Raw genomic sequence first — 23959 nt, forward strand, 5'->3', positions numbered from 1 at the left:
AACCACATCCATATTTACACGTCAGGCGCACCAATAGGCTGACAAGCTCTATGATGGAAAGTACTTTCGATGTACTTTATTGAATTGTTAATTGTCAATTGTTTTTGGATGTTTTGTCACCCTGGGCGTTGTGGATGAACCACACCTGCCATCATAGAGCTCGTCAGCCGGCTGGCGTGCGTGATGTATAAATATGGGTGTGGTTTCCATTTCTCAAACATTTTGACCTGAAGAAAATCCAAGTTGAATCGACACGTCATTATTAAACTTTTATGGCATGGAGTAAGTGTGCAGGCGTTACTTTTTCTTCATTGATGTTGTTTTGTAATAGCCTTGCACCATGTGATGTGCGTATTATTACTTTCTTTCAACATATATTAAATATTATTTAATAATAATAATTATATTATAAATATTATTCTGTCCGGTGTCTGCATGCCTATTCCCTCTCACACTCTTCCCACTGTGTTTAATGCTATTGCTTTATGAGTGTCAGAGCAGATATCATGCTCTAATTTTAATAATTGATATGTTAGTTTCTTTGATATGAATGGATATGAGCTGAACTGATTATCTCATGTCTTTTCCCCCACTCATTCAAGTATTCATTATTTATATTATTGTAGTTCTCCTGACCTGTATATTCTACAGTAGAAGGAGGACATTTAGCAGTCTGACACATAAACCACTGTCTGACCCCAGGGAAATCGATAAAAACCCAAGTTTGTAGCTCATTTTCTCTTTCTCACGGCAGACCACATGTGAGCATAAGTGCGCACGCACGCACGCACACACACACACACACACACACACACACACACACACACACACACACACACACACACACACACACACACACACACACACACACACAAACGCAAGCAGGTTAGATATTCTGCATGACAGTTTGCTTGCAGACTTGCAGCACTCACCAGCAGATCGATGGAAGCTAGCGTATAATTGGCTGTGAGAAGAGACGAGGTCAACTGATACATCCCATCATTAGCCTCGCTGTTGCCATAGAAACCGATGCCTATGGCAACACTGCAAAGGGAGAAAAAAAGGAAACGTGTGAGTGTATATATATGTGTGTGTGTGTGTGTGTGTGTGTGTGTGTGTGTGTGTGTGTGTGTGTGTGTGTGTGTGTGTGTGTGTGTGTGTGTGTGAGTGTGTGAGAGAGAGAGAGATGGGGGGAATAGTAGAACAGATAGCAGAGGCATAAATGTAATGTTTAATTTAGTGTGTATGTACATGTTAAATGAATGTGACACAACGAGATAGAGCTAGAGAGGATGGGATGGATGAGCATACCAACAGTGGAGCGCCGGGGAAGGAATAAACAGATGATGGGAAAAAAGCTGACTCTTAGCTCAACAATTAAGCTTCAGAAAGAAAATATTCGAAATGGTAAACAGCGACATGTTTACACATCTTTCCGGTATTCAAATATTCAGATTAAGGCTCGGGACAGATGTTCGTCAAATCCCCTCAAACCCAAGAGGAATGGTATGACCCAATCTCCCACAAAGTATGTGACCCAGATTAGAAAGCAGGGGGGAAAGGAAAAGGAGTAATGTGTGTCTGCGTCTGTGTGTGCTTTGCATTTCTCGCTCCCAAATGTGAACGCTGCCTAATGCAGCTGCATTTCAAATGACTGTTTTTGTACTAGTGACAAAAAGGCCACCATCTGGGGGAAACATGGTCACATTAAATATTTTCAAAAGGTAAACTGCTGCATTATTTTTTTATCCAGTCTAGCACAGAAAGCTCCTGTATCGAGCATCAGAGGAGGAGAGGACTACTTATCATTAACATTACGGTCCATAAGGGGGAGACACGAACCACATCAACCCACAGTCTGTATATGATGACATCATTATGACAGCTGAGATCAGATCCCCGGTACATTATGTTCTGTGATATAACAATACAGTCTTGGTGCATATAGACGGACTGGAATATGATACAAACACTGCTGAAGCATTCAATTGCACTATAATTGTATTACAGCACAGAGCTTGGCATGTAGCTTTAGATTTAAAAGGTCTGATGGGCAGACAAGCTTGACTTGATGACTGCATGGTCACCAGATCTGAGGGGAACACCCATGGGTAAATGACTACTGTACTGAAGGTGAGCGAGCTGAGATCATCCTCTCTCTCTCTCTCTCTCTCTCTCACACACACACACACACGTCATAGGTCTGTGGTCGGTAAACAACAACTTAACGTGACCATCAGCTGTCATCCAGGCCTCCTTTCCTCTCCAGTGACGTTGATGACTGTGAGAGACTAAAAAGCACATGACGATGGAGAGGGTGACATCTTGTGATTCACAAACTTGTTGCTGTTCCACCTAAAAGAACTGTGCTTGAGTAAAATGTTGAGGTACTTTGCTTGAGCATTTCTAGCTTTTAGTTACTTTATACTTCAACTCCACTACATTTGCGCACACAAAAAACATTAACTTGCGGCCTCTTTCACATTTCACATATCTATGAGTTGTTAGCAGTTTCACCAAGGAACGATTTACCCATTTAACTTCTTAGATAGTTCAACATTTTGGGAAATAAGCTTATTCACTTTTCTTGCAAAGAATACGATGAGAAGATTGATTCCACTCTTGTGTCTGTATGGTAAATATGAAGTTACAGCCAGCAGCAGATTAGTTTAGCATAAAGATTGTAAACGGGGACAGAGTCAATCTATCTGTTCCCCCTGTTTCCAGTCTTTACGCTAAGCTAAGCTAACTGGTTTGCTACATCATGAGTGCTATCAATCTTTTCATTTAACTTGCAGCAAGAAAGCAAATAAGCTTATTTCCCCAAAAATATAAACTATTCCTTTAAATAATGTTAAAATAATCCTATATTTCACAAAAGAAAAAGAAGTCCAAAAAAGTGATACAAATTTGAGTATCAAAACTTAGTTTTCTACTTTGTACTTTAGGTTTTTCTAATCATCTCACAAGCCCTCAGATTTATCTTGTGACCCATTGAAAGTGGCTGACCCCTGGGTTGGGAACAACTGGATTAAACTAGTTGAAATTAGCTGCACTTCAAACAGCTACGACAGTGAAATGCTGCTTATGCACTGATCAATCTAATAGTCAGGTTGACAGAAGTGTTCAGATCTTCCTTCTAAAAGTCGCAATCCTACAATATGGAAATACTTTACTTTGAGTAAAAGTCCTGTATTCAAGCAAGGATTGTCAGCAAAGTATACTTTAAGTATCGAAAGTAATTGTGACATTGTGATATACTGTATGTATTATTGTATCATTATTACTGGATTTGTAATTACAGATAGCTGAGGGATTAATGTTTGAGGGACATTTTATTGTTATCACTGGTTGAGGTGCAGCTATCTATGATTGCTTTGAATACTGCTGGGTTGTTGCATCATATTTTATGAGCTTAATTGAAAATCTATAAAGTAACCAGTATTTAGTTACTACTATGAACTAATACTTTATAGTTTGCTGATTATGTACTCCTACTTAAGTAAGATTATAAAGAGCTCTGTGGTTGATAATGACGCCTTCTTACCAGCACAGCGTGACAGCCGCCACCGCCACCCATGTGACACAACAGATGCCCCGCCCCTTCTTCCCGCTGTAACCGTGACCTGTGCTGGCATCTTCATCCTCCTCCTCCTCCTCTGATCCCTCGCTCCGGTCACCACGGTGACAGCAACAGTAGTGTATGAGGAAGGAGAGGACTACCAAGAGGGAGATGACGAGGGCGATGGCCGATAAACTGGACAAAACCAGCAGAGTCTGAGAAAGGGAGAGGAGGAAAAGAAAGGATGAGTCAGTGAATGAGAAAAATGGCACTTCAATTCCATTTCTACAAGTGGACAAGAGCAATTTGAGAAAATTCCAACTAATCCTGTTAAATTCCATAGCTTTGTCACATTGTCACACCAGAAGATGGTGATTAAAAAGATATACAGTAAGAATATAAATTGTGTGCAGGTAAGGATAAAGGATTCAGATACACGCTGCTTGCAAACAGACAGTGACAAAGATGGAAATGTAACGCAATTAATTTTAGGTGATTTTTTGACCATTTATTTCAAAGGCTTTAACCTTAAATTAATAGCGAATATTAATGTCACGAAACCAGATCAAACTGCTTTTGATCAGGCTCCATGTCGTAAAGTCAACATTACTGAAACACATTTTGCTTCAGCACATATCTACAGTATTATCCTTCATCCATCTGCCCGTCTGTCACTCCCCATTCCTCCACCTTCTCTCTATCTCACCTCCTGCTCTCTGAAGCCCCTCCTCATCGCTCCACTCCACCCACCCCTCTTTCCCCACGCTCTCCCTCGCTTTCTCTCCCCCACTCTCCCCTCTCTTTCTTTCTATCCACACCACTGAATCTCTATTAATAATCTGTGACCTACTTAAATACATTCACTGCCACTCTCTCACTCCCACTCTCACTCTCTCTATTTCTCTCTCTCTGCCCGGTCTTCTGTTAAGCAACCTCCTTGCATTACTCATTCCCTCTCTCATTCTCTCTCTCGGAGCACTTTCAGTCCCTTTTGTCTTTCTGTTCTGCAGGATAATTTGCGTCCCCACTCTCTTTTTGTACCGCAGAGAAGTCACAAACATGCACTGTGAGACACTACTGGCTGGAGCGTTTTGTGTGAGAGCCTGTTGGAGGAGAAGGATGAAACCTTGCATTTCGCAGCAGAAACTGCACAGTTAGAACCACACAGACAAAAGCAGCTGTGGAAACCTGCAAGAGGGCTCACACCATGTTCAATCTCATGCACCTGAAACTAAATTGCATAAAATATCTGCATCCGCAGAGGTGCAAGAGACAATTTAGAAGAGAATTGCAACATCTAAAGCAAGGTAGAAAATGAAAAAAGATTAGATGAGTTAAGTGGTTCTTGCAGGGTTCTAGTGCAGTCTTACCACCAATAATTAGGTCAATGAGTTGGCATGAAAAATTGTTTAAGGGACTGTAAATGTAATCATTGTAGCGCTGCAGACTGCTGTAACATTCAGGGATCTATGGAGCAATATAAAGTGCGATGTAGAGCAAATTGTCCATCATCCAGTTAATTAATTGTAGTACAATGTACCTGTACAGTTATAACTACAAATGAAGCAACAGGGCTGTAAGTATTATGCAACGTGGCGCCTCAGATTGGACAGTTACTGTACAGCATGTGGTGTGGCAGCCAGGTGTCTGTTACCTGCTGGTACTCCCAGCTGTCGGGGACAAAGATGTTGTCCTTCATCTGCATGGTGAGGTCCAGCCGGGGGAGGGCGTGACACACTCTCACCCACAGTGAAGGGGTATAGCTGGGCACTGTTGCCATTGCAGCCATTTTCAACTGTGCCGGGTCCCCCTCCTCCACCCTGCGGGATGGAGAGAGAAGAAGGAATGGTCAGAGCAACCGGGATGTGAAGTAAGAGCAGAGGAGACGGAAAGAGGGTAAGCACGGGTGAAGGACTTCCTGAGCAGAGAGGACAGCGAGAATAGCACGAACTCAGTGGAGACAATTAATGACCAGTGATCACCTGTGCAAAGGGCCGAAGTGTCAGCCATAGAAACATGCTCTTGAGAGTGTAAATCTGTGTACAAACCTCACTCAGAGTAAAGGCTGAAGTTAGTGTGGTGTTCTGTTCTACTGCTTTACCTCTAACACTTCAGGTACAACAGAGTTTGGCTTCACTGGTCTTAGATCAGTTCATCATGGCATGAATGAACAAAGCTAACTTGTTATCAGCTTAACCTGTCACAATCTTCACTTCAGAACTTCAGAAAACTCATACAGCAATTTTGGTAATCATTTGATTAAGTCATTTGATCAAGTAAAAATGTTGCTGTTTCAAGCATTTCAAATATTGAGCAAATGAAACATGCGCTTGCAGTTTTCATCTGGTTTCCAGGCTAACACTTCATAGCACATAACAATTCATTGATCAATCAAAAACGATCAACAGATTAATTAATAACCGTCAGTAGTGGGGGGGTTGCCTTGAACAAGGAGATTACATGGCTATATATAACAAATGGCTGTTATTCACAGACCTCTCTCTTAACCTTATGAAAAGGGTTATCTGCTAGAGGAAGAGCATGGATTATATAGGGGATGTATAGTGTCTTTGAAGAAGTCTTCCTGGCAGAGTATATGCAGGAGAAGAACATTGTATGAGGTACCAAGAGGACCATTAAACAAATAATGATATATTTGACTGCATCATCAACCACTGCTTACTAAAGCTGGCCAAGGGGGAGAAAGTAGGGTAAATACAAGGGGTAAATCCGTTTAGCCAAAACATACACTGGAATCCTCATTACAATGACAGAGCAGAGGGGGAACAGAGGGCGAGACGAGAGCCTGGTTGGCCTCTGATATTGGCTTCCCAGATTAAGAGACCATCAGAGCTTTACTGTTTAAGAAAGGAGCATTTTAAAACAGCTCAAGAGAGGAGAGCACAGAGAGAAGCGTTCACAACAACAGCACTGATTCTTAAATACAAAGGGTTATACAGCTCCGCTCAATGCTGATATTACAGACAACAGTAACGTCAGATAGATTCTGAATTAAAGGCCTTTACTGTCTTTTAATGCAGCTGTTATTTATTCAATACAACTCTCAATCAGCCCTGCTGAGGCTTTTTACTGTCTCTATTGATTCATGCATAATAAATACTGTGCCTGATGAAAAAAGTTTAGATTTTGCCACATGTCACATTCAATGCCAGACAATTTCCTATTCAGATTTTGGGCGTTTATGGCTCAGAACAAGTTTGCTCATAGGCCAGACAGGGCTGCAGTAAGCCCATTACAATAAGCCTGTTCACCTTAATGGTTCCAGCAGCCCAACTGTCATAAATCAAATCATTGCCAAACTCCATTTCCCTTATTAAAATGACGCTGAACATAATGGTTCACACATGCTGCATCCATCCAACGCACATCAGCAGTGTAAACAGACTGTGTGCTGTTATAGTTATGCATTCCTTCATGACCATTTATCTTGAGTGAGTTCATTAGATCAGATGTTGTATAGGAGCTGTGGGGCAGGTCTATGAGGTGCATTTATCAGACTTGGAGACAATAAAAGCTTTTTAAGAGGCATAATAATCAAGTGGGGGAATAATTCCACAATCAAAGGAGAATCATTCTACCTGTGACCACCAACACCAATAATGTGGGTCAATATAGAAAAGCATATCCTTTGATGGATGACAATATTGCACTAATGATTTTCACAGGTGTGTGGCAGATAAAAGCTAGAATGCACCATAAAACCCCCCTTTATCAAACAATTAAAGATAAAGAAATATGAATCACCAGCATGGCAGCAGGTTATCTGTCTTACTGTGATATCACTTCTCACACTAAATTAATTCAAGATGTATAAAGAAGAAATACAGACATGAGGTCAAAGTTCAGGTTGGATTCTCCCGCAACCCAGATAGTTATTGAGGCAACCTAATGAGGTGCTGATGGGGTGGTGGGGGGGGGGAGGTCACAGTCCTCTGGAGCAGCAGTTACTCAGCAGTTGTCACAGATAGGAAGCCTCAATTTGATGTGATGTCTCCTGCCAGCTTGTTATCATGCCTGTTACCATTGCATAACTGAAGCCACATAAATGTGATTTTGAGTTCAGTCGGTGGAGAGGAAAAGAAAAAAAGGGAGAGACGAGGAGAGGGATGGCGAACACTCTCACCCAACCGTGAGCTCTTAAGAAAAAGAAGAAGAAAAAAACAGGCGAATAATTCTGTTGCCTTCAGTCTGCACGGAGCTCAGACTACACAGAGAATGAAATCACTTGCGTGATATGAGACTCCATGATGTCTGAATGTAAAGAAAAGGGCCATTTTGTGAGGCAGCTAATGAGAACAAGGCTGAGGCATCTCTGTCAGCTGAATTTAGGATCATCTTTAGCACATAAAATTCATCTCCACCTTCATCTTTTTATGACAATACAACTCTCTTGAGCAGAAGTTACAATTAATGTGGTCCTTGTGCTGATGAAATGATGCACATTTCCAATTTGCCTCATAAAATCTTTTATAATTCACATTAGAGCCTGAGTGGTCATCTAACAGCCTCTCAACAACAACCTTAACGAGTGTAATTTATGAGAAAGCATTACAGTCTCACGACACACTCCATCGGCCAGGAGAAATTTAACATCTTTATGAAGGTTGCAAAGTTTATCTTTATCTACTGACGTGAAGCGACAAGGAGAAGAAGAATATTCTCAATTAAAATTCAATTTCCACTTTACATTTATCTATAAAATGAATGCTCAGCTCTGCAACAATGAACCTTCAAAGGGAGTGCAGCTGACCGAAGGTAAGTGAGTGCAGCTCATAGTCAGTAAGTCAGAGCGAATCAGTGCTTTGATGTGTGCGAGAGTCCAGCATGACAAGTTGATGGTGACAAAATGCTTCTACACTTGTGACCAAACTGACAAACCAATGCAGAACAAAATGCATTACATTATTAACACATTATATTGCAGATTGAAACAGATAGTCCAAAAAGCGTTTAGAGGAAATACGAGACACATTAAACTATTACTGGGTGGAGAATAATTGGATGCAATTGAACCATTACAGCATCTTATTCTACAAATAGGAGAAGATTCATCCATTAGGTGAGATAGTTGAAAAGATAAGAATGAATCCATTTAGGCAATATGGTGTACTGGTTTCATGAACATCCAAGATAAACAGGGATCCAAATCAGCAATATATTGTGATGTGGTGTAATGTGCATATATATCATATTTCACTTGGTGATTGATCTTTTCCTCCATATCAACAATTAAGCCATAATCGACAGGAGAGAGAGAGAGAACAGTCTCTTACCTCTCTCGGTTGTGTCGGGAGGTTGTCTCTCCTCTCCTCTCCTCTTCTCTTCGCTGGTGTCCGTAAAATATTTACCCACTCAAAGAGGTATACTGCCAGCCTTCAACGCTTGATGCTCTTGAAAAAACATCATCCTGAAAAAAAGGCTTGGAGATGTGCCAAGAATATGTGAAAATGGGGACAAATTTGCCAATAATTCTTGCAGTTATTGAAATATTAAATAGACAATAATTGTAGGGTTGTCTGGTGACAGTGGAGAGGTGCTTGTGTTGATGGATGAGAGGAGCTCTCAGTGAGAGCAAGTGAGCGAGAGAGACAGAGAGAGAGAGAGAGAGAGACAGAGAGAGAGAGAGAGAGAGAGAGAGAGAGAGAGGGATTAAGATTGAGGAGACACCCCTAAGGGACCCTTTATCGTTGCATTGTAGCCCATCATAGCTTAACGCCCAAGTGACTTCTCAACACGGCAGCAACACGATATTGCCCAAAGATAATTAATCTGTTAACAGGGATTAGCAGGGTCTAACCCCTCACTCACTTAATACTGAGGCGCACTTCTAATGCCGACCCCCACCAAACATTCATGCACACTCCCATCAACCTGACCAATCTCCGTCCAGACTACCACACTGAACCCTGACCAGATTACTGAAAGAGTAGAAATGCAGCCAACTGTGTGCGCTAAATAATAGTGAAAGGAGATGTTTAAAAAAAATCCACTCCCATGTTGGATGCAAGATAGTGAACTCTTGCCTATGAAAGCACTGTTAAGGCTGCAATGTCTCGAGAGCTAATGTGAGGTAGAGATGCGCATAGAATTAGAGTAAGAGAAGCGAATAAGCACACATAGAATAATATGGGGAGGGGGAGATGCAGGCAACACAAAATACTGTGGAGAAACAAAAAGTGGGTTCCCAGGGAGTGATGCTGAGAGAAAGAGGAGGGAGGGTGAGAGATGTAGTGAACAATGAATAGAGAGGGGTGGAAAGCGACATGCAATGTATTTTTTAGGCAAAACCAGCTTTCAGTGGAGGCTGCAGAGTAGCATCAACACTGATTCAGTGACAAGAACGCAGAGAACATAATAGAAGTGATGAGAGCATGCTGATAAAGATGCTCTATGGGTGATTTGACTGAGAAATCCTTTGGAGATAGAATGGTAAAAAAAAAATGGTAAAAAGAGTATGGTGTTTGTCTGCCATTGGAGAAAGGGGGGCAGAAGCGAATGAGCAAAGAGGGAGGGGGCGGCGTTAGTTTTTCTGTGTCACTGAAAAAGAGTGGGGGAAGGGAGGCAGGGAGATAATGCGAATGAGAGAGCAAACAGTAGAGACCCAGAGAGCATACTCACTGACTCATATAGCTTATGTATAGTGTATGTGTGTGTGTGTGTGTGTGTGAAAGAAGACAAAATTATATTATGTATGCAAGAGTTGTTCAGGAAGCGTTCTCCATGTGTCTCTATGTTAAACTACAGCAACAGTACCCCATCCAGGCCATCCATCACTGCACCGATAAAATATCACCACTCACAGGATTTAAAATAACCAATTCAATATTTAATGTCCTTTAATGTCACAATCAAGTGGTTATAATTCATTGTAAAAGGCGTACAAAGTCATCGTTCTTGTAGAACACCATCCATACAATATTCACAAATATATATTATAGGTTGCAGAGTAAAACTACTTTGGTTAATTCATTTCAGTAAAGAAAACATCAGATTTTCCCCTCATAAACTATTTATGCCTCATACATAACATAAGCCTTTATGGCAGGTGCATATGTCCTGTCTGTGTAGTGGTAAAACAGTCAATATCAAAGTAAAGCAAGAAGTTGGCCCTGAACACCTTATTTTGCCCACCAGAGAATAATTAGAGGGAAAGAAAACTGCTTTTGACTTAAGTCATGTTATGTTTTAAGAAAGTACCTATTTTACTCTGCATCCTGTGAGTTTAATGACTCAAAGCTAATTGAAAACCCTTCGCAACTATTTCCATTTGTCCCCTTCATGGCCTGAAGGCAGATTTGACTATGAACTATGTACAGTACAGTTCTTCATGATTCATACTGTGGGTTCCATTTTGACTACGGCTGCAACTAATGTTATTATTGTGTATAGCAATGAATCTGATTAGTCTCTCAATTAAATGATTAATTTTGATCAATACAATTTTAGAAAATTGTAAAGAAAAGGTGATGTCTTCAGTCAAACAAAAATGTTGATGTTACTACAACATCACGCCAAGTACAGCGGCATCAGCATGTCAATGGAGAATAGAGAAGCTAGAACTAGGGCATTTTGGAAATTTTGCTTGACTTCAATTAAATAAATCAAAATGGTTTCCAAGTAATTTTCTGTTAACCCACTGATCGATTAATTGACTTATCATTTTAGTTCTAATGTTGAAAGATGTTTTATTTGGCACTTGTGGGCTTAATAGTGTAATAGTATAATTTTAATCAACTAAAGCCAACAAATAAAAAGACTGATTCAACTTTGCATTGTAACATGAAAAACAGACACAAAGTACAATGAATATGAAAAGATGCATATCTGTTTTTAGTCTTTATATTCTTCTGTTCAGGCAGGCAAAGTGTGCTTTGAGCAAGCTCTGGGTGTATTATATCAGCTTGCATTATAAATCCCCTGTATCATTATTCTGTGTGTACATTCATTTCTCATCTTGAAATATCAATAGGACATAACGTATGTCGTTAACAGATTAAATTGCATTCATTAAGGAAAATAGATGAGACTACAGAATAGACTACAATAGAAGTGTAGTGGACTTTGCATCTTAATATGGTTTTACTATAATTAAACATAGCTTTGTTGATGTGCTAAGTTCATTTTACTCCCTTTAGGCCTTTATATAACCCGGTTATCTTTAAAAGTGCATCTTATCTGAAGTAAGTTAAAAACAGAGGCCACATGGCTAGTGCAAATCTCAGAGGTATTGCACCCATTGTATTAACTTCCTTATATGTACTGTAGTGTGTGCATGTGAAATGGCCCACTCTTCTATTATCGAAGAGTTACTGTGCACACGGTCTGATAAAAACCATCTACTTTGGAAACTCCCATGGCACAAAGATGTAAGGTGTTTACTGGCAGACGGCCAAAATTTAAACCCTTGCCCACCTTTAGGTCCCCCACCCCTTCAAAAATCCTGTCTCCCTCAATGCCTTCTACCTTGGCCAGTGTGAGGTGGTAGCGCGGATTGTAGGAGTCCTTGTGGAGAAAGCCCTCTTCCCTGTAGGCCTCCAGCAGGCCACTGTTGAGCTGCTGGAGGTGAAGCTGTGGCTGGGGGCTCAGGAACAGCACCTTCCCATTGAAATGTTTCAGCCTCACAGGGAAGGTCAGAGACACCGGAGGGTTACGATCCAAATGGGCAAACCGTCGCAGGATCTCCCCAGCAGCGGCTACCTCAGCTGGGCCGGGCAAATTCAGGAGGCACATGGTGACATGGAGGCTGGGGGCGGTCTGCCAGTGAGGGGCAGAGGAGGGCAGAAGGGAGGTGAGCTCCTCCTTCAGCTGCTGGAAACAGGAGAGGATAGCAGGAGTGTTGGCCTTGAAGGTGATGAAGTGCGTGGGTCGTTTTTTAGGGGGGCGACCAACACCACGCTTCTCCTCTCTCTGCTCCAGAGGTGTTGACGGATTCTGGCTGATGTTCATGGCTCCGAGGTAACTCTGTGTATAGTAGAGAGCAGAGCATCACTGTTAAACCTGAACTGTAATAGTTGGATAATAAGGTATTTCAGGATGAACTGTGCTGTACAAACCGAAGCATCTTCATTATTTTCCCAGCTTTCTTGCCATTCAGTCTCTTCCGCACCCTCCTTTTTTATGCTTGTGCCCTCTTTTTGGGATAAGGACATTTGGTTTGTTGAAGCCGTAGGTCTAAAATCAATATATGTGAGTACAATTACTCAAAAGGGAGGAGAGTGTATTGCAAGATTGCTTTCCAAGTAACAAAACATACAATTTCCTAAATGTAAAATGTTATGTCTTAGAAACACAGTAAAATCCAAGTTGTAATCTTATGCCATTGTGTTGATTGCTTAGTTATCTGTTGTCATATACCAATCATATGTAATGAATGTAAAATAGTAATAATACAAATAAAATAAAAAAGTATTTTAACATCTTCAAATGTATTGTTTTGTCCAACCAACAGTCCAAAACCCAAATGTATTCAATTTACTATCATCTATGACAAAGAAATTATTATTCTTAATGTATTATTTGATTATCAAAATAGTTGCAGAACCGTTTGCTGTCCATAAACTAATCATTGCAGCTCTATTTTTTTACATCACATTGCGAAAGCTAAAGATGATCTAAATTCCGTTTCACTTTGACTAAGTTGGCATTTTGCATTGAACAAATAGAGTATAGAGGCTGAGTATACAAAATGTAGACAGTAAAAATGCTATTTTGTTGTGTACAGGAGTTATCTGTTATCAGTTCAATTTAAATAAATAAAGAATGAACATGAACACCAGACCAACCTCATTGCAGCCTCCTCCAAAACACATGTTTCTTGTGATTCCAGTTGTTCCGGAGAAGTGTTTCCTTTAAACTTTGGAGCAGGTTGTGTTGAGTCAGGGGTGCGAGTATTCATCTCACTCTGCTTCTCTTCCTCCAGATGTGTGTTCTTAGTAGGAGTACACTCATCTGTTTCACTCTCTTCCTGCCCACGGACAGCAGGTGGCTGATCTTCTGTTGTTATAAGTCTGTCTTGGCCTTCTGTGTTAATTTCATGTCAAACAAATAGTTAGATTTCGTCAGTGTGAATTCTGTAGAGTAGTACAGACGTTTGTAAATTTCGTGTACGTCAGTTTGTATCTTGTTGTATGTAAGGTGGGGTAGCAATAAAGGGTCCACTCTTACCCTTTACTTCCTCCTCCTCTCCAAAGGGGGGAGCCAGAGATTGACCGGTGGAGCCAAACACCCTGTCAGTCCTGCTGTGGCGGTCCCAGACGCGGTGCCCTCTGTAAGTGAAGTACTGGATCCTGTGTCTGGGCAGGGCCAGCTCAGAAGAGTAATCACAGTCGCAGGGGTCAGTGTCCCAGTTGAAGTCATTGAAGGGACGCTCCAGCACACCAAGGAAGCGATCCACATAGCCCACTATAAATTCTGATCCATCCGCAGATGGGTCCCACAGGATCCGAGAGATAACGTCATCTGCTGTGCGCATGCGAGGCTTTTTGTTCACCTCTGCGGGAGAATAAGGTATAAATAAAAGTGTTAAAACACATTAATCTACAGAAAAAGTGGCCTCATGTTGTCATTATCAGAGGACATGTGGAGTGACCTTTTGCCTCATATTTTGGCTTTGTTGCTTTGTTCACTTTGTTTTTGTGTTTTTCCATCCTTTCTCCATCTTGTTTGTCACTCTGGTCAGATGAGACAGCCCCTGAATCAGCTATTGATGTGTTACTAAGACAACAGAGCAACAAGAGTGGAAAAAAATGTCAGAAGGTTCATGTGAAGATGGAAAAAAATGCTCTTAGTCTTAACTCCATTTGACACGGATTAACCTTCATGTAGCATGCTGAACTTTAAACAGCACCCATATATTACTGTAGTCGTGATGTGCAATATGAGCAATGATTGACCAATAAAAATAACAAATACACACAATACACTTTTTAACTTTCAAAAAGACACTTTGCAGATAGAGTTTAGCAATAAGGAAATGGGTTTATCTGTGTTTTTTTTGCCCCCAAGTTGGGAGGCACTGGTTATGGTTATGGTTATGGTTATGGTTATGGTTAGGGTTATGGTTAGGGTTATGGTTAGGGTTAAGTGCCTTGAAGGCAGCGGTCGCAGCGCTGCCTAGAAGGAGCAGTTGGGGGCAAGAAACACCATCGAGCAGGAAATGGCATTCAGACAGCCATCAATCATTTAATTCTAGAAGTTGTGCTACAATGATTTTCAACCGCTTTGTGTTGTAGTTATTAAAAAAAAATATTATAAATTATTATTATTAAATTGTTGCAAACGTAAATTTTCACATAGAATGAGGACCTTGGATTTTGTCCACCATCACTTATACTAAAATTGCCCTGATCATATTCACAACATTCAGGCAGCAATCTATTTAATGCTAGCCACCTTGGTGCTACAATAATTTGCAAACCTATTTAGTGTTGCAGTTACTAAAAATAAATGATTTACATATGTGAAGAATCAAAGTACAAAATGAAAAGTAGGGCTGGGCAATATGGAGAATACATCACAATATTTTTGACCAGATACAGTACCTCGATATCAATATTGCGACAATATTGATAAATAGAGTTGACAATTGGTGCTTTTACAAAACATTTTCACAGTGATATTTTAGATAGTCATCTGTAATGTGGATATAATGGCTAAAGTGGTTAAAGGCAAATAATAGAATAGCTAGAACAGTCTGGTAAGTTCAAATGCCATATTACCATATATCCCATATTACGATATTCAATATCCAAAATCTAAGACGATATCTAGTCTCATATCATGATATCAATATAATATTGATACATTGCCCAGCTCTAAGGAAAAGTCATCCTTTATCGTGTTGGTGAGTTTGCTGAAAAGGTAAAGCGAGCTGACCTGTGAGAGAAACGACATCTGTGGCCAAAATGACACTTTCCCTTCAGGAAAAATTGGCAAATGTTGACTCCAGTCTGTTCTGCTGACTCTGTCAATGATAAAGTGACAGAGATAAAGTACAGAGTAAAAGGAAGTGGGACAGATGTGTAATCAAACTGTAATGACAGCCTGTAATAAAGGTGAGCGGCCTCCCAATATGGGTTCTGATTTACATTTAATTAAAGAAATGGCAAAATAGGAACGCAGATTTTGCACAAAGTAATCCCATTTAACTCCAGCAGCCTATAGTCTTTGTGCCATATTAATTCTGCACCAATATGTCGAGGGTCTTTCTCAGGTAAAGAGTAAACAAACATGATGACCCAACCTTCCCTAATCAACAGCTTGAGGGCCCCCGCAGGCTGAAAAAGACCCAGGCAGTGACGTTGAAAAGAAAGGATACAGGTACACAGGAAAGTACAACACTGAAAATATCTATAACAGCAGGATGTTCTCAGATTAAACTGTTTACTTAAGCCAGCAGGCTGGATAAATGAAAATATATTATTATACAGTAATATGAGAAAGTCATACTTAGAGCAGGAAATTAGGTATTTGTTTGGTATTTGTATGTGTTTTTAATACATGGTTGAGTTGTGTCTCCTAATATGAGCCTCTATGTCAGTGAGAAATGTTTATGTGTGCCAGATCACACATAGATGTTTAATGTACAGCAACAGGAAATATGATCGCTAATAATCACCTGCCCTCAATTTTGAAACTCTTTTACTAAATTCCTTCTGATCCTTATCTTAAGCAGGTCTGATATTAAAATTGATAACTAAATGAGTGATTAATCTCTTAATCAGTGGATGACAGTTACATGACTGGAAAAAAAGTCATGTAACAGGTGGCAATGACTTGACCCAGAAGACTCAAATGTCAGCCAAGTAGTTGGGAATGGCTGTAAACTTAAACTCAAACACATACCACACACCCTGCAATGCTATTTCCAGATAGGAAAACTGGATGTGACTCACGCCCCAAATCCCTTAACTATTAACGGTATAAGCTTCCTACCCACTGAGATAACACTGTCTGGCATAGGTTGCGCAGGTCATCAGAGAATGTGAGCAAACTTATAGCAGTCTTTCAGCTGCTTCCGGACATAATATATCAGTAAAACAGATTGGAAGTGACTGGGTAAAATATTACTTATGAAATTCTTTATTCCTTGGAAAGATTCTCTGTATTTGAGCCTAGTCATACAAGTAAGGGAGGAGAAGCAGATAATAAATCTTTGTCTCATACTGGACTTGGAGGCCAGAGCCAAAACTTACGGCTCGTGACTCACTTCCTAATCCTCTGGCCCATTTCAAGCAGAGCTGCCCGGCATGAAATGAAAATGTTGGATTTCATTACAATTGTCAGCTAACTTATTCAGCTCCGCTTTCCAATGAGAGGGGCTCAGGCAAAATGAGAGCATGACCACGAACTTACCAGAAATCAACTGCTCACAGTAACACAGAACTGTGTCACAGATGGGGTAATTGGATTCCAGAGTTGATCACTTGGTAAAGATTAAGATTTCAGTCATATTTCCACTAAGTGTTGCAAGAAAAAGTCTAGGATACTTAAGTTGAATGAGACAGGATTACATTTCACTGGAATTGTATTGGATACTGGATTTGGGTGTGACAAATACAATGATTTGATTGATTGCTATGATACATTATTTGGGCTAACCTATAGCTATATAATGTCTCAAATGAAGTTAGTTGGCCTTCAGAGACCCATTTAACAAACACCAAACAGTTACTACCCTGATATACAGGTTTATTTACCTGCTGGGACTTTTAGGGTGTCTGTGCCAGAGTGAGGGTCAGCGGGGACCCCTGCCTCTGGACTGGGTGTGTCTGTCAGGTGGGTCCCATCATCTCTCGGGTCCTCTGTTGGAAACGATGGCACTCCTAACCCGTCTGAAGCCATGCTCAAATCTGTGATTAAAAAAGACAAAACGTCTGCTGTTTCACTGTGGTGTTTGCTGCTATACGCTACTTGTTTGACCTGGCAGAATGGCACTCCTAAAACTGGAAAACTCAGCTAATGCGGAAGTGGTTGGTCAGCGTCCTAAAAACATTTCAACCCAACAACTCCCACAGAAATAATCGTCATATTTAGAAAATACACATACAACATGAACACGTCTTTAAAAATCACCTGGGAAATATTGTTGACATACTAACCGAAGGAGCAAACGATTCTGACTTTTTATCGCACTTTGACCCTGAGTTGGTTATCGCACAGTCATCATGGGAAATGTAGTTTTAAGATGTCTTTCGTCGACAAATGCCTCTGTGGAAACATTATGTAAAGCCTGAAATTCTCAAATACATCTGTTGTTTGCTGACTTTCGTATCGCTTTAAAAATACTCGAGACATTTTCGCTTCAACAGTTAAAATTGCAATAACGTTCGCGCAGCTAAAACTGGCATTCGTCATTTGTGCTCGAGCGCGTGACTCTGCATCATGTGACAGGATCTGTTGTTGCCTTGCCGCACAGAAGAAAAACAGAAGAAGAAAAGTGTAGAAACCCTACATATGAGACACTGAGAATCATGGAGTTTTGCAAAACGGACTAAATCAAGAATTGAGTTAGTTAATATCACTATTTTAATATGCTTTTGGGTTTTATGGACGTTGCGACCAATGAATGTCTCTTTGTGAAGTAGCATTGAGCACCAGTCATTTCTTGAAATTGGCTCTGTGCTAAAGGTAAGACGATTCGCTGTAATGACAATGTCTTAACCCTAGTGTAATCTAGTAATGTCAGTGACTGACCAGAAACAAATGTTATGTTCTGCTTTTTATTGCTCATATCACGGAAAACATATTTAGCACAATAAACATTTCCAAAACTTGTAATCTCCCTTTCAGATGAATGCTCTGGTCGCTCTCTGTCACTTCTGTGAGCTCCATGGCCCTCGAACGTTGTTTTGTACCGAGGCACTGCACCCTCCATCCCCATCCCCTTCATCCCATACAGGTGCCCCAGTGCCGGGGGACAGGGACCGAGATGGTGACCGGGAAGGTGAAGGGCTGACAATGAGGGCCAACAGCTCGGCCACACAGAGGGGAGAAATGTGTGAGGTGAGCGCAGAGCAACTGTCAACTCACCATGAGCTCATTTAAAAAAAACTTGCCTCCATTTGAACAGCACCACCCTTCTCCCTACCTGTCTTCTACATGATAACACGATGGCTATAACTTCTGGTCGAGGTGAGTCCATAGTCCTGTCACTATCTCAGAGTACAAATTTTCCTCTTCTTCTTGCGTCGTAGGGATGTCGATCTCTTCCTGCATCTCACCCAGGCTTTGTGAGCATTGACGATGAAACAGGCATTCGCTTCCTGAGCCACCAGCATCCCAGACAGCCACAGCTATTCAGCGTGGTCCGTCAGGCCTGCGTACGCAGCCTCAGCTGTGAGGTAAACAGCGATGTACGTGTGCATGTATGTGTGTGTGAGTCACACATCTCATACACTAGATAAACTTCTGTCGCCACATATACTTCTACCTATTTTCTCTCTGTCTGTTACATCAGGTGTGTCCCGGCCGCGAAGGACCAATTTTCTTTGGAGATGAGCAACACGGTTTTGTGTTCTCGCACACCTTCTTTATCAAAGACAGCCTGGCTAGGGGCTTCCAGCGCTGGTACAGTATTGTCATGGTAGCAATGGACAGGATCTACCTCATCAACTCCTGGCCTTTCCTGTTACGCCACCTTAGACTCACTATACAGAGCCTGCAAAGCACAGCCCTCAAGGTGGGGTGCACACACGGACACAACATGCCTTTAATTTTGATTACTCAAATAGAAATATGAAGACTTATTCCACAAGTATCTATAAGGGCACCTAATGTCTTGCTCTCTCCATCAGGTGTTTGACAACGAACAAGGAGTTTGTCCCCAGCGAGCTGTGAGGATGAATAGTGTATTCTCTCCTGCAGTTTTCCCACACCAAAGGAGTGGCAACGCAGCCCGATCACTAACTTCTCTTACCCAGCATCCCAACCTCTGGGCCAGCCTGCACTCCTCGTTCAGCTGGTGAGTTGATATAGTGTCAGCCCTACTCTGTGACATACAAGCTGTGGTTTGTCTGTAATGACTCACCTTGATATGTGGATTCATGTTTTCACAATTTCTTCAGGCTGCTGAAGGCATGTGGTTGTCGCCTGACAGAGAAGCTGCTGGAGGGAGCGCCTACTGAGGACACACTGGTGCTTTTAGAGAGACAGACAGGTAGTCACATTGTCCTTAATCAAACAGGAGGATTTTAACTAAACTTTTGTGTTTACCCATCTAACATATGTTCAAGCCTGATGAAATTGTCCAGTGACATAAAACTTGGCATGGCAATGCTCGCCTTGCGGACAAGTTTGGCCTCTTGCTGGAGGATGATATCAGCAGATGTCATGTGTTTACACAATCTGCAATGGTTTTATCATCAGTCTGAAAAGTCTCCGGTAAAGTATGATTCACCAGAAAAATTCACTGAGCCAGTGTACTCAAATACACTGTCTCCCTTTCCAGAAAGTGTTTACACAGTTATTAGTCAAGATTTAGAAAGTGATTAAAAGATTTACAGAGCTATTCCCGAGAACAGCGCGGCTCTTATGTTGTGGAATTTTAATACCCTGTTCCTGTTTTTTATTATTGTACACTTTTTATCTTTAGCATTTATCCAAATCACAGTTTCCAACTCCAAGTCATGAAAAGGAAAAATAATTCCATTATCAATATTGAAGCAGTACGAATGTTTTTTTTAAGTTTCTTTTCTTTTTGTAGTGTTCTTTTTGAGACCGTACAGTGATGATTTTAGTTTGGAAATAGCACATTACACTCTATATATGGAGTGTGACTAATAACCAGCTCATGTAAATTGTGAAATTTGCCCTGCACTGGTAATTGGCTTGAAAACATTTGATCATCGCTATTTTTGTTTTTATGTCATTCTCTGTTTCCAAAAGAACAAGAGGAGGAAATGAGCTGCTGGGAGGGAGCAGAAGGAGGCAGTTCTATGTCACAGCGGCACCAATCAGAGAGTGAGCTGGGCCTCAACTTCCTGTGTGATGATGCAAAATTAAATGAATTACCTGGCCCAAAATGTAGGTCCCTGAGGCATTTGAGACAGGTAAACCTAGGTACTTTTTCAGCTTGTCATTGTGTTGTGTAGAAAATAGAAAACTAATAAAAAAAAAAGCTTAATTGTATTGTTTCTTCAACCTTCCACTTGGGAGAGCATTACAAACACAGTTATAGTTGTATGGCATTAATCTAATACATTTTAGTAAAATACTATTAAAGAAGTTAATTCACATTTTTACATTAGCTCTCATAATGTATCTGTGAGCTGTTGTACATTACAGTCTGATTTGTTCTGCAGGTCCTTGGGGCTGCTGAGTTTCGTCAGCTAGTGTGGCACGTGCTCATGGGAAATCAGGTCATATGGAGAGGCGCTGACCCCGGGCTCATCCAGTCAGCTTTCACGGTGCTCAAGGTAGTTTACTCTACTGCTGCATCCCTTTCTGCCTCGTTAGCAGGGACGGTGTTATTATGATGTTTGTAAATATGAATTTGGTGTGATAACACCTGTGAGGGTCCTCGTTAGTTGACCCATAGTGTAAGTTAAATACAGTGTAGTATAACACATTTGTAACTCTTACAATCATTTAACACCAAACATTTATGTTTCATGCTGTTAAGGTTGAAAAGTACTAGTGAAATGTGATGATTTAAGAAAAGAAATTGAATATTTTCTTACATAAGCATATTCAATGTCATATAAACTGATTGTACTGAATTGGGTTTCAGTTATTTCTCCACAAAGACATTATTGAGCATTTACTCCATAACCCTTTTTTTCTAATTTCCAATTCTTGCCTGAAGACATGTTATTATTTACCCACCATTACACACCTTGAAATTGCCCTTGCCTGAACACGCTTCCCTGACCTTTCTATGCAAGATACACAAACGAGACAGTGCATGTAACTGTTTTCATTAGACGATCATTCTGAAGATATTTGATTGTAATAACTAGCCGTGTGTGTGTGTGTGTGTGTGTGTGTGTGTGTGTGTGTGTGTGTGTGTGTGTGTGTGTGTGTGTGTGTGTGTGTGTGTGTGTGTGTGTGTGTGTGTGTGTGTGTGTGTCCGTTTTGAGTACTTTGCCAGGTGTTTGTATGTCTGAGTCCATTTCCACCTGGTATTAAAATCTGATCTGAGTGATCCGATCACAAGTGGAATGCACCCAGGACGCATTGAAGATGCATTGAGATCCTATCACTCAGACCACATTCGGAGGTGTTTTATGACCATGTGGTTTATGACACATTTCTTTTAGCAGTGTGTGCAAGTTTGTGTCCTGAGCCACATTAAGGACTGCCTAGTCAACTGTGGATGGAACTACGTACTCATTCAAAGTATTCTCATGTCAAAGAAACCACTGAGGGTGAATCGGTGCTGCCTGCTTTGGGTGTTCGGAAAAAAAATCCTAATCCTGTTGTGTGAAAAAGGCCTATTGGCCAGAATAACTGAGTGGGAGAGCTTTTCCATTAACATGTTTACTTAGCAAACCATGGTCATAATCTGAATCTCTGTCCTGTTTCCCATCAGTCTTTGCTCCCAGTAGGCTGTGTGCGTTCTGTGCCATACAGTGGTCAGTATGAGGAGGCCTACAAATGCAACTTTCTGGGTCTCAGCCCAGATGTGCCTATTCCAACACACGTCAGCTCCTCAGGTACAAGAGCGCCTCTGTGACAGATTAGTGTATGAAATCTCAGAGAGAACTGCTGTTACAAGTTGTAGGCTTGTACATGCAGGTTATCTTGTGTTGACTTTACCTTTTCTTTTGTTTGTCCTGAAGAGTTTTCAGTGCTGGTGGATGTCAGTTTAGAGAGAAGCTGTCAGATCTCAGCAGCGTGTGAAGATGATATCTCCTCCCATTATCAGTTCACTATCAGCAGTGCCAACACACAGCCCACAGACAGGGGTGAGTAGGCATACCTGAAGTCATAAATTGTCACTGTATGTTTGCTGCCACTGTTTGCGCTGACTTAAACTTACTCATTTTAATTAATCACAGAAAATACTTTTGATCTGAATCTGCATCAAAATACACTTAGTGTTGGGTTATGTGGGCCAGATTTATTTTTCATTTAAGTAGGAGCAGGCATGAATGTGAAAATGTTCAGACATGTCGAAGGATCTGGATCTGGAACCTCATCAAAAACTGATATGTCCTTTGGCACACAGCCTGTCTTTCTACCAGCTTTCATTCAAAACTGTTCTGTCAACAAGTCAGTTTTTGAGATAATGGACAAAAGGGACCAAAAACACAACGTCCTTGGGTGGTATTTGAATTAGCAGGAAACACTATAAAAAAGGATGTAGCGCCATAGTATAATGACCGATGAACTGTCAAATAATCTTTGTCCTATTTTTCCAGGTCCCACATTATTGAACAAGCTTGAGGTGGCTCTGTCTAATGAGAACTTGTCTGTGGACGTTGTGTCTCACTGCCTGCTGTGTTTGAAGGAAGAGTGGATGAAGTGAGTAAAATCCATTCACTCTCATTAAGACCACCTGGATTTAAGTAAGATTCTCATAGCCGATTCTCTCTCTCTCTCTTCCAGTAAAGTCAAAGTGCTGTTCAAGTTCTCTAAAGTGGACGGGCGAGGGAGGGAGGACACCCAGAAGGTTCTGGCCCTTCTTGGCGCCACAGGGCCGGGCGAGGAAGACAACGTCAGGCTGCTCAAGTTCTGGATGACTGGACTTAGCAAAACCTACAAGAGTCATTTAATGACGGCCGTCCGGGGAGGGGAGAGGAGCCCCAGCCAGTGAAAGAGAAGGAGGAGGAGGTAGAGGGTAGAGGGGTTAATATAAAGGGAGCTGAAAGGGGGGTTACCAATGAAGGGAAAGTGAAAGCAAGAATCCTTTCATCATCAGTTTTGTGAACTGTTTGGGACTTTTAGTGGAACGAAAGAGGCATATTGAATGGATGGCAGAAATGCTTTGCCTCATCCATTATTGTTTTTTTTTAAGTGATGAGAAATCTACTGTTCCTAACCCTGATTATGATCCTGATCCAGCTTTTGTTTGTCAAAGGGAATTATTGTAGAAGAACTCTTCATACTAACATGTGAAGTTTAACTTATTACAAACGGACTTTGCACTTTGATTACTCTTTTTCTGATGTTTTAAAATGAAATAAATGAATATGAACGGTCACTCTGACATCCTTTTTCTTAATTTCACAAATTGGCTCCATCTTGTGGTGAACAGGAAGAATAAAAAGGGAGTGAGTTGGAGAGCAGCATTTCTCTGCCAGCTCCCACTCACTTGTTTGAGTGGCTGTCAGCCAGCAAGCCTTAAGTGGTGTAAGACAACACTTTTATGTTTTCTGGTGTCCTGAAATGTACAAAGTGGTTGCATAACATGGCCTCGCTCCAGTACAACCGACC

The 23959-nt window shown here is 41.0% G+C and overlaps 2 protein-coding genes across 5 annotated transcripts; one reads left to right on the top strand and one right to left on the bottom strand.

The window, feature by feature from the left end:
• Positions 1–10387: 10387 nt before the first annotated feature.
• Positions 10388–17958, bottom strand: leng9 (leukocyte receptor cluster (LRC) member 9). Of its 3 annotated transcripts, none has more exons than XM_028580402.1 (8): positions 17683–17958; positions 17281–17433; positions 15458–15545; positions 14172–14296; positions 13748–14074; positions 13366–13603; positions 12637–12754; positions 10388–12544 (listed from the first exon to the last, which is right to left on the bottom strand). In XM_028580402.1, the coding sequence occupies exons 2-8, from the start codon at positions 17423–17425 to the stop codon at positions 11879–11881; spliced, it is 1707 nt and encodes a 568-aa protein (XP_028436203.1). In that variant the 5' UTR covers positions 17426–17433; positions 17683–17958; the 3' UTR covers positions 10388–11878. The 3 variants fall into 3 exon arrangements, with proteins under 3 accessions (XP_028436203.1, XP_028436202.1, XP_028436204.1); XM_028580401.1 differs by having other exon boundaries at positions 17657–17957; XM_028580403.1 differs by lacking the exon at positions 17683–17958 and adding an exon at positions 17631–17655.
• On the top strand, positions 17789–23381 carry flcn (folliculin). Of its 2 annotated transcripts, none has more exons than XM_028580404.1 (12): positions 17789–18211; positions 18374–18586; positions 18778–18936; positions 19041–19262; positions 19378–19544; positions 19648–19739; positions 20468–20631; positions 20884–20997; positions 22113–22236; positions 22363–22488; positions 22945–23047; positions 23132–23381. In XM_028580404.1, exons 2-12 carry the CDS (start codon positions 18374–18376, stop codon positions 23337–23339), a joined length of 1692 nt encoding a protein of 563 aa, XP_028436205.1. In that variant the 5' UTR covers positions 17789–18211; the 3' UTR covers positions 23340–23381. The 2 variants fall into 2 exon arrangements, with proteins under 2 accessions (XP_028436205.1, XP_028436206.1); XM_028580405.1 differs by having other exon boundaries at positions 17790–18211; positions 18778–18924.
• Positions 23382–23959: the final 578 nt, after the last annotated feature.

This window comes from Perca flavescens, chromosome 6 (genome assembly GCF_004354835.1).
Source record: "Perca flavescens isolate YP-PL-M2 chromosome 6, PFLA_1.0, whole genome shotgun sequence".
Classification (NCBI taxonomy): domain Eukaryota; kingdom Metazoa; phylum Chordata; class Actinopteri; order Perciformes; family Percidae; genus Perca; species Perca flavescens.